General features: G+C 53.5%; 1 protein-coding gene across 5 annotated transcripts; it reads left to right on the forward strand.

Annotated features, from left to right (window-relative positions):
* Positions 1–1201: 1201 nt before the first annotated feature.
* On the forward strand, positions 1202–10599 carry TMEM184A (transmembrane protein 184A). 5 transcript variants are annotated; one of them, XM_027683655.1, is made up of 10 exons: positions 1773–1833; positions 2272–2377; positions 4839–5063; positions 5716–5881; positions 6695–6785; positions 6877–6952; positions 7561–7652; positions 8034–8203; positions 8303–8500; positions 8942–10599. In XM_027683655.1, the coding sequence occupies exons 1-10, from the start codon at positions 1781–1783 to the stop codon at positions 9190–9192; spliced, it is 1428 nt and encodes a 475-aa protein (XP_027539456.1). In that variant the 5' UTR covers positions 1773–1780; the 3' UTR covers positions 9193–10599. The 5 variants fall into 5 exon arrangements, with proteins under 5 accessions (XP_027539459.1, XP_027539458.1, XP_027539457.1 ...); XM_027683653.1 differs by lacking the exon at positions 1773–1833 and adding an exon at positions 2476–3372 and having other exon boundaries at positions 2273–2377; XM_027683658.1 differs by lacking the exons at positions 1773–1833; positions 2272–2377 and adding an exon at positions 1202–1421.
* Positions 10600–13847: the final 3248 nt, after the last annotated feature.

The raw sequence follows: 13847 nt of genomic DNA on the forward strand, positions 1-13847 counted from the left end.
AAAATAGTGGTGAGAAGAAGACAAAATAATCTCTGCCAATGGATTACATGGCATCAGCACATCAAAGAGGCAGAACACCCATAGGTTGGACCACCTGCAATGAGCAGCTGTCACGGGAGACTTGGGGACAGAGGGTTTGGGGAAGGGTTACACAAAGGTGTTTCTGCTGAGTCATTGACAAAAAGCGTCAGATGAAGTTGTATGAGTTGATGCAAAGATTAATAGCCAAACTTTTGCCATTTGTTTGGAAAGCACATTTGTTTTTACCTCTCCTACAAGAAGAAGTAGTAAATTTTTAAGTGAGCTGTTACACACTATTGTCACTTATGAACCTGACAGCACAGTCGGAGGCCAGGTCTTGGATTCTGGGAAGGGAGGAGCTGTGCTAAGACCTGTTGGTACAGCAGAATCAGCACAGAGCCTGTGCCTGCCCCGTGTTGATCCAGCTGCTGGGTCATTTCTGTTGCTAAAAAATCCCCTAGAAGTAGAAAAGCAGAAAATGGATTTCGAAAGGACTCTTCTCTGAAACAAGGGTTATTTACAGCATTTAAGGGATTATGAGAAATGAAACTTTTTTTAAAAATACATTCAAACACTGCAGGCTTCCGGCTGCCCTTGACAAGAAACTTCATCTAAAAATAATTTTCCAAACTGTGCTTCCAAGAATCAGAGATTTGCATCTGTCACAACTATAAATTTTCCCTCTTCTACACTTCTCCTTTTTTTGTCTAGGAAGACTGAGAGAGGCATGTGGAATTTGTTATTGTCGATCTGGTTTGCTAGTAGGGATTCTTTTCCAACACAAAATTCAATGTCTATTCCAAATCCTGGTGCTCTTAGTCTGTCCATATGTCCTGCAACTTTTGGAAAGCATACATTAATTAGCAAATTGGATGGAAATTGCATCTTCCACTGTGGTGATATGGTGGCATACCAGCACTGAGCCCCCAAGACCCGAGTGTCACTACCTAAAAGCCAAGCACAAGTTAACCACCTTCATTTCCTGGCTGTGTGTGCCACCAGGTCTGCACAGGGTGGTGGGTGAGAAAAGGACATGGGAATCTCTCCGATGTGATGCTTGGAGCCAGGACAGACTTACCTTGGTGCCTTTCCGTGGGCTATAAATTGGAGCACAAGCAATTGGTCCTTCGACTTTGCTCCTCTCTGCTCAGCAGCACACCAGGGGGAAGGCCTGCCCCAAACAACAGGCACAAGGTGCCACCAGCTGCCTGTCTTCCAGTCATCGCTCTCCTCCGAGTAGGGATTAATTCCAATTTCAAGGAGAGCTGCCTCTGCCGGCCAGGCAGAGCTCCTGCCCGCGGCCGCAGGACGTGTGCCGGGCAGCGGCGTTGGGCTGCACCGTGGCTTTCCATCCGTGTTTGCTTTCCGGGCGTGGGTGCCGAGTGCGGCAGACTGGAAAGGTAAGTTGGGTGGCTTTTCTGCAGGAGACAAAGCCCAACCTGCTGCTCCAGCTCCCGGGGGGCCTGGGGCACAGCGAGGGCAAGTGGGGAGTTGGCAGGGTGAGCAGGGCGCAGCGAGGGCGAGGGGTGTGCTGGTAAGGTAAGTGGGGTGCTGGCAGGGCCCGGGGCACAACAAGGGCAGTTGGGGTGCTGGCAGGGAGAGTGGGGTGCTGGTGGGATGAGTGGGGCGCTGGCAGGACCCGGGGAGCTGCAAAGGTAACTGGGGCACTGGCAGGGCCCGCTGCCAGCAGGCGGGCAGGGCTGGGAGGGTGTCCGGAGGAGGAGTCTCCCGCGGGTGCAGGTGGAGGAGGGCACGGGGGATGCAGAGGCAGGGGCGCGGCAGCCAGACCCGCTCCCGGAGGAGCCCCACGGGGTGAGTGGGGCCCTGGGGGGTGCGCGGCGGCTGGGGACACCCCCCACAGACTAGAGGTTGGCCCAGCCACTGGTTTTGAGCACCTGTAGGAGCTGCTGGGGCGGCAGAGCTTGCTGTAAGAGCTCCATGCCTGCGTCATCCAGTCCTCCAGACGGGCTTTAAGGAGGGCTCCATGCTGCCCTGCCTCGATTCATTGCTGTGTGCTTGCTGTAGGTCCTTCCTCCTGGGTGGCCTGGGAGTGGTGTGGACAGCCTGGTAGGGTAAATAACCCGGTGTCTTGGCTTTATCTGAAAGCAGTCAGGATAAAAGGCATGTCTCCTGTGCTGGTGGGGTTAAGCCTGGATGCTCCCCTTCCCGGGATGTGGGTCAGGGATCTGAGAGGCACTGGTAGGGGGCTGTGAGGGCTCATCTTTCCTTTCTGGCTGCTCCACCTCACAGAGGCTGCTGCCGAGATGGGGATTTGTCCCAGGTGTTTCAGGACACAGGGAAGGATGTGAGTTGGGAGTCCAGGCTCTGGCAACCTGCGGATAGAGGGGAATCCCTGGTGAGGTGAAAAGCCTGTTTGCAGGTGGCCTGCCTGAACACAGGCTTCACTGCTCAGTTTATCTTCTCGTTGCTCACCTGGCATCTCTAATATCCCAGGGAGCGAGTGTAACAGGTGGATGCTGCATGGCAGGTACCTGCAAGGTGTCTGAAAACAGACAGATTGGATGTGGCACTGTCACAGTCCCGTCCAGGAGCTGAGTTTTGCAGCTGATATTATTCCTGGTGTCTCCTTGCTGCCTTTGTTTTGGAAGTAAATGGCTCTCTAACTGCATTGAATTGCCCGACTACCTTGCATGGCCGGGATCTAATTACCTCTGAAGCTGGGAGCCCTATCTCCAAGCGGCACCGAGGCTTTTGCTTTTAATGACTTGCTCTGCCACGTTCAGAGTGTGACAATGTCGGGGAGGCTGCCAGGACCAGCTGCTGGTGCCACTGTGCTCGTACCGAGATGGCTGGGAAAGCTAATAAGAGTTGGGATGTCTGGGGCCAAGCATCTGTGGCACAGTGCTGGGTTGAAAACAGAATAAATGGGTCTAGCGATGAGTGCAGCTCTCTGCCATGTCTTGGGGAGTGGGCTGGATCACTGGAAAAGTGACTAGAAAAACACAGCTAGAAACAATGAGCTTTCATACAGCTATATCACGATGCTCTGGTAGAGGGAAAAAGTGGCCAAATCCAGCCATATAGCCCCAGCCAGCAGCAGGGTAGCCCCCAAAAAGAGTGAGGAGTGACTGGGAAACAGGGCACAACCAGGCTCTTGTCTCCCTCCCTGTACCATGAGCTATCTCCGTCCTCCTGTTAATGTTTACAAGGCAGGTCTGGTGTCATTGTGGTCTGTCCAAAGACCAGATCCCTCCTCAGCTTTCCTGGGATCCTTCTTCCTGCCGGCTGGGGCAGGGCCACAGGACAGCTGCGGGGAGGAAAAGCCCGGCTCCCTGCTGTCTCCATAACACTACTGGCCCCATATCCAGCCATCCCCACTTGTGGGCACAGGTACGCTGGGTGAGCTCCTGGGGCCTGGCCAGCACTCTGCCGCCCCGGCATCTCCGCTTACAGGCAACTCCTGCCAGGAGGAGGCGGGGGAAAAGGTATTTTTAGGGCTGTTGATCTGACACCAGCTGAGTCTCCTCGCCTGTGAGGTTGGGGTTTGGGGAGAGGGCAGAAGAGGAAGCCGCAGGGTGAGCTCTTGCTTTGGTTTGTTTTCAGTTTTTAATTGGACCGAGGTCATTCCCTACCACTCTTATCTGTGGCAGATATTTTCATGCTCCTCTCCAGTTCATGCTTACAGTTTTACCCCAGGCAATAGTTACCCAGCAGCTAAAATATTTGTTTATTAACAATGCACTGAAAAGCATCTATATTGTTGGAGCTCTGCTCACAGATTGTTGTTGTTTATTTAAAACTGCTATTGTTATGCTTGAAAAAAGCAGCTTTCCATAGACTAGCAGAAAGAGAACCCAAACATGGCAGTTTATGCATCTGTTGGCCTTGAGATATGAAGCTGCCCTATAAATAATTGCTTATTATTAGATTGGTCCTTGCTGACTGGAGCCGCAGGGTACACGGTGCTCATATGCCCTGGCCACCCTCGGCACCAGGAATGCTCAGTGCCTTGGGGCAACCAGCTTCCAGGAGCACAGACTGACCAGGGAGATGCTGGAGTGCTCCAGCATCCCTAAGGGGCAGCAGGTTTGCCTGTGGCGTGACAGGCTTGCTCCCTTGTGCCTAATTTGGGTGCAGGAGGGACCACTGGCTGCCCTTCAGATCTTGGGGTTGGCACTGCTTGGCACAGTGACACTCCCACAGTCCTGAAATAGCTGGATTAAGAACGTGGGTGATGCCAAACATCTGGCTCCTTGGGCAGCTCCGGGCTTTGCCCACAGCAGGCCACACATGACGAATGGAGCCAAATTTGGGGGGGACCACAGGGATCCCGGTGTTTTCTGGGCTCCCAAGGAGGAGGACATGGGTGTCCTGATGGCTTGTTGGTAAGGGACTCATTATCTTGGGTGAGGGATGGGTTTAACCTTTAAGTCTCTGGTTTATGATGGAAAAGGGTCCTGAGCCACAGGTGTGAACTCATGTGGGCACAAATGTAAGCAGGTCCTTCCTTTTCAAGCTGGATAGTTATTCCTGAGAAAACAAGGAGCAAGGCTGGGAAGGAAAAGCATGTGTTTTGGGAGACATGGGGACTGCATAACCTTCTCAGGGAAAAGAGGGTCTACTCTTGAAGGACATTTGCATTTTCCTTCTGAGAGGAGCAGAGAAGCAGACCCAACCATGGCAAATGGGTTGGTTTGGCTGTGGGACACCCTGGAAAAACCCTGGGGAGGAGATAAACCTCACAGGAGATTTGTACACTCTGTGTGGGCTGGGAAACCTGCTGGGACCTTCCCTGTCACCACCTTACCTTGCTCCTGCCTTCCTGCACCACTCCCTTTCCCTCTCCCTCCCTGCAGATGAGTAATGCCACACGTGTTGTGCCCTCTCCCGTGGCACCTGGCACCCTGGGGCCTGGCACTGTGGCCCAGCTGGCCTCAGCCCCCCAGTCCCCGGCCTTTTCCCTGCTGATGGCTGCCCACAACGACTCCCAGGATGGCCAGCAGCTCTTCCTGACCACGACAACGGCGCAGGCCATCTCTGGCATCTTCGTGTGGTCGGCACTCATTGTCACCTTCCACCAGGTACGGGCTGGAGCGGAGACGGGGCTCAGTGCTGGGGGTGACACGAGGGCAAAACTATTGATTTCCCCCAAGTTCGTTGCAAATCACTCAGCTCTGGATAAGTATTTCTTCCTGCTGCTGCCCAGAGGAGATATCTCCGCTGTCAGGAGCCTGGTGCTGGCAGCTCGGGAGGATGGACTTTGTCCACACTCTCCCCGAGTGGTTGCCAGAGCCAGGAGAGGCTGCAGGGCATTGATACTGCCTGGAGACAACACCCAGCGGGGTGTTCGGGGTGCACAGCACCAGCTGCCCTGAGCCATACTGCCAGTGGGCATGGTTTAGGGTACTGAGCAGATCTCCACTGCTGAAGGCAGCCCTGGGGCAAGTTGGTGCCTCCAAGCGCTGGGATGGGGCTGCCCAGGAGAAGGCACACTCCTTGCACAGCCCCATGGAAGGAACCCGATCTCCACATGTTTTCATGCAAGGGATTGCCCCAGGGACCGGGATGGAGCCTGTCTCATGTCTGTTCACCGCGGTGGGTCTGTGGTGGGAAGCTGGCAGAACTCTCATCCCTGGGAGGAAGGCTGACAGGGCACCCCTGTGGGCTGGGGGTATCTTTGGTTCCCATCCTGACCTTTGGTAGCCACAACTCTGCATTCTGGGCACTTTGCAGATCTACACACACCTGAGGAATTACACCATGCCCAAGGAGCAGCGCTACATCATCCGCATCCTCTTCATCGTGCCCATCTATGCCTTCGACTCCTGGCTCAGCCTCCTCCTCCTCGGCAGCCACCAGTACTACGTCTACTTCGACTCGGTTCGTGACTGCTATGAAGGTGAGCACAGCCTCTCCTCAGCAGGGAAGCTGAAGGCAAAGCAGGGCTCTCATCCTGCTGACCAAACTCTGGAGCATCCTGATTGCACAAAGTGGCAAATATCCATCACTTTCACTTCCCACTCTCCTCCCTGTAGAGGTTTTCCCCTTCCTTCTCCGTCAGCAGCAGGGAGAGGGTGCCCCACAGACAATGAGCTGGTGCCTTTCAGACACCTGGCTGCAGGCTCAGAGGGACCCCAGCACCATGCTCCTGGGGAAAGAGGTTTTCTGGCTCCCTGTGGGGTAGAAATGCAGCTTCTCCAAAGCAGAAAGCAGACTTACCCAAGACACTGGGGAGTTGGGGTGTTTTGAGGTGCAAAATTAATTTTGCTTTTTTGTCTTGTTGCTCTACTCCTGGGGAACTAAGTGGTGTGGGCATTTTTATTACTTCAGGTTTGGAGCATATGAAACATAAGTGATAGGGATGTCCAGAAAAAGTGTTCAGGACCTGCTTCTTGTTGGCCACCAGCCATTTGTGCTGTCCCTTGGCAATTTTGAGGTCCTTCCATGCAGAGGGTCCCTGAGTGGACTGTGTGTGCCCAGAGGAGCTGCTGCACCTGCAATGAACTCTGTGCACATAGTGCAGTGTGTCTGACTCTGCTGGGAAGTCAGATGGATTTGACCTGCTGCTCCTCTTGCTGGGACCCCACCCGCCAGTATCCCAAATCCTGGTGCAGTGCCAGGTTGGATGAGAAAACACCTGAGCAGGAAGGAATGGGAATTCATCCTGAATTTCCATCAATCCTGCTGATTGTGTCTGCCCTTGCCTTGGCAGCTTTTGTGATTTACAGCTTCCTGAGCCTGTGCTTTGAGTATCTTGGAGGGGAGAGCAACATCATGACAGAGATCCGAGGGAAGCCCATTGCGTAAGTCCCAGCATCCCATGAGTTCCTCAGCCCTTCACCCACTTTCCCCATCCAGCAGCCCCAATGGCATCTCCTCGGCTTCTGCTTCCAGGTCCAGCTGCTTTTATGGGACCTGCTGCCTTCAGGGTATGTCCTACTCCATCGGGTTCCTGCGCTTCTGCAAGCAGGTGGGTACCCGATGGGGAGCATCAGCTCCACTCCCCTTGGACAAGGACTCTCTGGGTGGCAGGTCTCTTCCCCCCTGCCCTGCCAAGGGGGCTGTGCTTCATCATTCTCCCAAAATGCTGGTTTGGGGTTTTTTTTCCTCTAAGGGAGGCAGCTCACCCAGCTCGCCGGCATCTGGCCAGCAGCAGGGCTGCACACTCGCTGTCCTTGCCTCTGACTCACTGCTGAGTCAGGGTCTCCTCCCACTGCAGAACTCAGATTGCCATCTCTGTCCAGTCCCAGGTTAGCCTGGACACTCTTAACTCTCCAGTGCTGTGCTGTGGGCTGAATCCTGCCACCCATCTGTCCCCAAGCTACCTAGTCCCCCACCTCAGAGTGCCTATGCTGCCTTTCAGGAGATGCCTTCTGGAAGCCCTGCTCCCTCTCATCTGCAGACCTTGTGCTGGTTTTTATTTCACCCCTCAGTCACTCCTGTGATGAGAACTGCTCTCTCCTCTGTGCCTTTGTCCTAGGAGCAGAGGGGTTGGCTCCTGGTGGAGGGGCTGGGGTGGGATGTAGGGTGTGGGATGTCCCTGCGGCCCAGGACACACCATGTCTCTCCCCTGTGCAGGCCACGCTGCAGTTCTGCATCGTGAAACCCCTCATGGCAATCATCACCATCATCCTGCAGGCATTCGGGAAGTACCACGATGGAGACTTCAAGTGAGGATGTGGGTTGGGCTGGGGAGGGTGAATGGGAGAGGAGGGATCCCTGCTCCATCACAAGTGTCTCCTGTCAGTCTCCCCAGGGAGCTGCTCTGTGGGTGGTGAGAGCACTGCGAGCCCAAAGTGCCAAGAATGGAGACTCACTATCCTCAAACAATAAAGGGACAAAACTCCTGTGAGCCATAGTAAAAGAGGTCCCACCAACAGAGGAAAAGCTGAGAGTGGCCCCCTGCTTCCTCTGCCCCTTCTTCCCCACCTGGGCTGTGTTCTCCCTTATGGCAAAGCCTGCATTTCCCCCTCCCCATTTAATCCCTCTTTGCCCCCAGCTTGCTTCGATCCCCACAGCCCAGGGCAGCAGCTCTCTCTCTCTCCCCGCAGTGTCCATAGTGGATACCTCTACATCACCATCATCTACAACTTCTCCGTCAGCCTGGCACTTTACGCACTCTTCCTCTTCTACTTCGCCACCATGGACCTGCTGCGCCCGTTTGACCCGGTCCTCAAGTTCATCACCATCAAGGCAGTCATCTTCCTCTCCTTCTGGCAAGGTGGGTCCCACCATGGATGCCCAGTGCTTCTCCTCCCATAGCCCCACCTGGCTCAGGGATGCAGGAGCAGAGCTGATCTCTCTCCCTTCCCCTGCACAGGGACGCTGCTGGCAATCCTGGAGAAATGTGGGGCGATCCCTGAAGTTCAGATCATCGATGGGAAGGAGGTGGGAGCTGGGACAGTGGCTGCTGGCTACCAGAACTTCATCATCTGCATTGAGATGCTGTTTGCTTCCATTGCCCTGCGCTACGCATTCACCTGCCAGGTGTACAGGGAGAAGAAAGAGAACTCAACAGGTAATCCTTCCTCACTTCTTCCTTCCTTCATCAATGACTTAGTAAAGCGGAACCCCCCCCTTATTTTATTAGTATCCCATTACCAATGGGATGCTAAAAACTACAAGAGAAGTTTCCTTATCCTATGCTCAGTGAGTTCCTTCTCCCTCTTCCCTCATGATACCACAAACCATAGCAAGGGGATGGGAAGAGAGACCTTGGTGTGAATGGGCAGAATTAGGGGATATGTGCTACCCACATGCTGTAGGAAAGGATCCATCCTCTTTGAAACATGGAGGTGGAGTTGCCTTCCTTCTTGGAACTTGCCACTGCAAGCTGACGTGGCCCACAATGAGCCTCTGATCTTGAATTTCTAAGGAAAAGTCTCATCCCAGTCTTGAAGTGCTTGGGCTCATTGACTGACTGATGTCCCATCACCCTCCTGCTCTCCCTCTTTTGCAGCAAACCTCGCCCCGATGCAGAGCATCTCGAGTGGGCTGAAGGAGACCATCAGCCCCCAGGACATCGTGCAGGATGCCATCCACAACTTCTCGCCCACGTACCAGCAGTACACTCAGCAGTCAATGCACGAAGCAGAGCGCAAGGCACCAGGGCAGAACGGGCACATGGCCTCCAAAATGGATGGCCAGAGCAGCAGGAAGAGCAAAAACATTGAGAAGAGAGTGCTCATCTTGTCAGATGAGGAGCTGTAGGAGATATCAGAAGGAACAGTGACACTGGAAAGATTTAAACCCATGCAAATGGGAGGTGTCTCGAGGCTGAGACAACCTGGTCTAATCAGAGCACTGGGAAGCCAGGAACTCTACCCAAAAAGCCAGTCTCTCGAAGGGAAGATGCAATAACCCAGGGAAAGGTTAAATCAAATAGTGCCAGCTTCTGCTGTCCCATCTCTCCTGCTGTTACGGATGAGGCTGTGTTTGACCCTGCATTGCTGCCCCACTGCTGGTGCCTCTCTGCCAGCCCCATGCCAACACTGGGGGATGCCAGGCAGGCAGGGGAGCCAGGGTGCAGGACAGACCAGCTGCCCTCGCTCTCATCTTACCTCTAAGCAGTGCTGAGGCCTGAGAGAAATGCTTTTCTCAGCACAGTTCTGTTCTAGTTTCTCCCAATTTGAGTAAAAAATGATCTCCAAGGGCCCCGTGGAGAAAACTAGCCCAGGAAGGTGACTTCGCTTCACCTCAAAACCCGGTAATGGTTGAAAGACGTCATTCCTTATTTTTACATCTTTTCCCCTCTCCTTCTCCCAGAAAAGCCTACAGAGTTGTGCAAAAGACCTTTACCATGGAAGAAGAGCAAGTCATCTTCTTCTCCCTCCAGATGTGGATGCAGCTGTCTGAGTAACTCCCCCGGGAGCTCGGCAGGACCTCACTGGGGCTAATCAGAGGTCTGCAGCTGCATTTCTGAGAGCTGCCGGTGACAGAAGCGCTTGTTTATGTCTAAAGCAGCTTATCTCTGAATGGATCAGAAGTTAAAAGGGATTCCAGCTTCCTTATCAGAGTCTTTATTAGGGAACTGGACTGTGACTGGTGGTGGTAGGAATTCACTTACTGGGAACTGTCTGTTCCTCCTAACCCTTCACTATTCCTGGTCCCTGGACATTGCCTGACCTGTGGGAAGGCAGGTGGGAGCTGAGCCCAGTTGGGTGACCATGGTGGGGATAGAGAGGTGCTGGGGGATGTCACCACTCAGGGCAGGACCACTGGTAGGGGAAGAGCCTGAATGGAGGGATTCTCCCTGTATCAGTGATGGAGAGTGCACATCCTTCTGTTAAATTTCCTCTCTGTTTCCCCCCCCCCCAATTTTTAGTCTGATTTCTATTCCCTTGTAATCAGATGATCTCTGTGAACTTACCTAGGCACTGGTTGGGCTGTTGTTGGGGATGGGAGCTGGGTAGTGGAAGGACGAGGGCAAGTTTACAGCCTCAGATTTGCAGTCATGTGGCAAACAAACTGATGGGTAAGGCTTGGAGCCCTGTTACACACAACTCCAAGCATTTGGGTCCTTTTTTCCCCCCTGCTCTTAAACTGCAAAATGTAAATCACAACATGAAATTATTTTATTTATTTTTTTTTCTAATAAACAGCAATTTCTAGCGCGGAGCAAGCATTTTCACTGAGCTCAGCAAGCAGAGCCCTCGATCTGCTTGTTCCTGCTATAATGCTGATGCTCTTAAGCTTAACGTCCTCCCTGCCCCTCAATGCTGGCCCAGCAGAAATACCTGCACACGCAGCATCCTGCACATTTTGGCATTCCTATGGGATTTGTGCTCATCTTTTTCACTCCACAAAGAATGTGCATGTCCCCTGCTTCCTCTCCTTGCGCAGCACCTCCTCCAACCCTCGCCCAAGATGTGGATGCAGCAGTTCAGAGGTGCTAGATCTGGTTTAGCTAAGCTAAGCCCAGACTCCAGCACCAACAAGACAACCAGTTGATTTTTGGAGAAATCTTACCATGCTGAAGCCCAGATTCCACACAAGCATCCTATAGCTCAGCCAGTCTCACGAGTCCCTGTGGTCCAAAGCTGCTCGTACGTGCTCAGCAGGTGAGACAGCTGCCACTTATCCTGCAAGTAGGTCCATAAACAAGAGCCATATGCTCTGCGCATCCAGGCACTCATCCAGGAACTTGTGCATCCTGGGAGCAGGACTGTCCTGCCCACAAAGTGCAGCCTCCGTGCTCAGGGACAAGGCTGCTTGGCTTTGTAACACAGCCAGCACCGAAATAGGGACATCTCAGCTGAGCATCTTGATCTGCACCCCTCTGGGAGAGGACGGCCACAGCTGCAGGAGCAGAGGCTGCTCCGGCTCCCGGGGTGAGGACAGACTGCAAAGGTGATGATGGCACATCTGTCAACCCGCTCGCAGCCGCTGAGATAAAGACTTGCACAAGAACACAGCAAGAACTGTGGTTGTACTTCACTGCACAAATGATCGACTCCGGTGCATAATGGGCTGCCTCCATTGCTCTGCCAGCAGGTGCAATTCCCACCGCAGACAATAACATTTGCCTATTTATGTCAAGCCCTGATTACTGTATTATATGTAAAACAGATCTTTCTTGCAAGCCAAACAAGGGGGGGAAGAAAAAAAAGTCAGCTGTGACTCATGCGAGTCAGCAGTGTGATACCAGCCTGAAGGAGCCGTGCTGGGCTGGACACCAGCTGGCTGCCGCGACGGCAGCAGCAGGCACCCTCCCTGCTCCAGCCGGCGCGAGCTGGGCCTCCTGCTCGTCCTTCTTCTTGGAGAGGGGAGAGAGGCAAGAGCTGACGGCTCAGGCTGGGCACTGTCACGGCCCTCAAACCCTTACACTGTCAAAGCGCATCCACAGGGAACAGAAATGCCAGCGGTGGTGTGGGCTGGATGTGGTCCCGCGCTCCTCTGCTAATGCGTCTCCTCCACCTCCTCAACAAGGACGCGGGGAAGGCTGGCGGCGAGCACCCGGGTGACCTACACAGGAGCCTGCTGAGCCTGGAGCCACGCCAGCAGGCAGCCCGGGAGGAACAGGCGTCTCTCACTGCCAGCAGCAGGCTCTGGTGGTCGGCAGATTTGTTTTCCAGTTGTCACTTGTCCTCGGGCTTTCCCCAAGGGCAAGGCTGAGCTGCAGCTATTGGATCTCCTGGTGCTTTTCGGGCTTGGGTCAGGCAGGTTTACACCCCACTCATACCAGGGATGATCCTGACAGGGCACGCCCTGCCACTGCACCTGCAGGAGCTAGGGCTGACCACCCTACAAGCAGAGGGGAAGGAAGGTGGCCGGAGGCACCACAGCAGAGCCAGCTCTCACACATGGCTGCTCACCCTGCAGCACCCAGTCAGAGACAGACACTTCTTTTTTTGGGTGCTAACACCTACCAGTGAGTCCCTGGGCCCAGCTGCTGGCAGGCAACAGGCTGCCAGACCTGCACCAGAGAGCAGGATTTGTGCTTTTGCCACCCTGTTCACAAAGACCCTTCCCTAAGACTTCTCCCCTAAGCATGGTGAAGGTTGAGTTTCCTTTCACTGCTGAACCTCCACCTGGACCATTCCTGATGCCCTTTTCCTCCTGAAATAATGCTCCTCCATGCCTCCAACAGTCACGACTGGCTCACCTCCCTCTCCTCTCCCTTGTCACTGGCTCCTTGCTGCCATCTCTCCAGGCAGGAGCTGGAGCAGCTGATGATGCTTTTTTTGCTCAGTAGGGAGACTGCAATCAGCCCCCAGGCTTCACCCACTGCCGGCTCAGCCAAGCCTGCCTGGCCCCACCTAATGACCATCCATTACCTGCTGACACACAAAGCCTTTCAGCCCTGCTCCACTCCACTTTGCCCTACCTCTTAATTCCAGCTTTGGCCAACACACCCATCTGCCTCCAACCTACTGCGTCAATATGGCCAAGTGTTTTCCCCCTTCAGGTTCCCCCTAAAGAAAAACAACCGCTTGGAATAGGAGTTCAAAGCCAACACAACCCCTTGGAGCTCACTGGCACAAGGTACCACCCCTTTAAAGCCCCAACAGGGACAAGCAAAAAGATGAAGTGTTGATGTAAGGGTTTATTCACAGGCAGTTGCATGGGGAAACAGTGAAGGGATATTTCACAACCCAAAGAAAGAAAGAGGAGTGTCTCTCTGCAGCACTGCGAGACAGGTCACAGTGTCTCCAAGCCACAAGTGGCCTTGTTCAGCATCACGACTGCAGGCAGGTGCCTGCTGAGCTGTCAGTCCTGCTTGTGCTAACACAGACACCCACTCATTGTGCACAAAGGCACAGCCAGGGTTAGGAACAGGTACACGTGGTCTGAGCATGGGATCGACCCGACAAACAGCTCGGACAAGAGCTATCCCTTAAGCACATTCCAAATAGCCCAAGAAAGCACCACAGAAAGGCTGAGATGGGCTCCGCCTGCCTGGGTCAGACAATTGCAACAGCCCAAGCTGCCATCCCACTTGCCTTAGCCCAGCCTGCCTCCGAAAAACACACTGCTCACCGCAGCGCCACAGCCAGCAACCAGCTGTGTGCTGCACTGGGGACAGGCAGCAAAAAAACCAAGGAAAACACTCCACTGAAGATCAATTCAGGCTCCAAAACGCTGACCATAGACCAGGGCAAGTCTGAAACCAGAAAATGCTTTATTGGAAAGGTACAAAAAAACCAGTCACTGCAGCTAAATTTACAGCAATAAATTACGTCGTGGCTGTCAAGAGAAGTAATGGACACATACACAGGGCTATTCGCCTTACAAACAGGAATCCACATTGCTTGGTATATCAATAATTTATTTTATAATAAAAAAGCAGCACAAAAATAAATATTGAAATGAAATTACTGAGTAACCACAGAGGATAGAATGAGCTGGTGATAAAAAACAACTTA

This window comes from Neopelma chrysocephalum, unplaced genomic scaffold (genome assembly GCF_003984885.1).
Source record: "Neopelma chrysocephalum unplaced genomic scaffold, ASM398488v2 Primary Assembly neopelma1_65, whole genome shotgun sequence".
NCBI classification, from domain to species: Eukaryota; Metazoa; Chordata; class Aves; order Passeriformes; family Pipridae; genus Neopelma; species Neopelma chrysocephalum.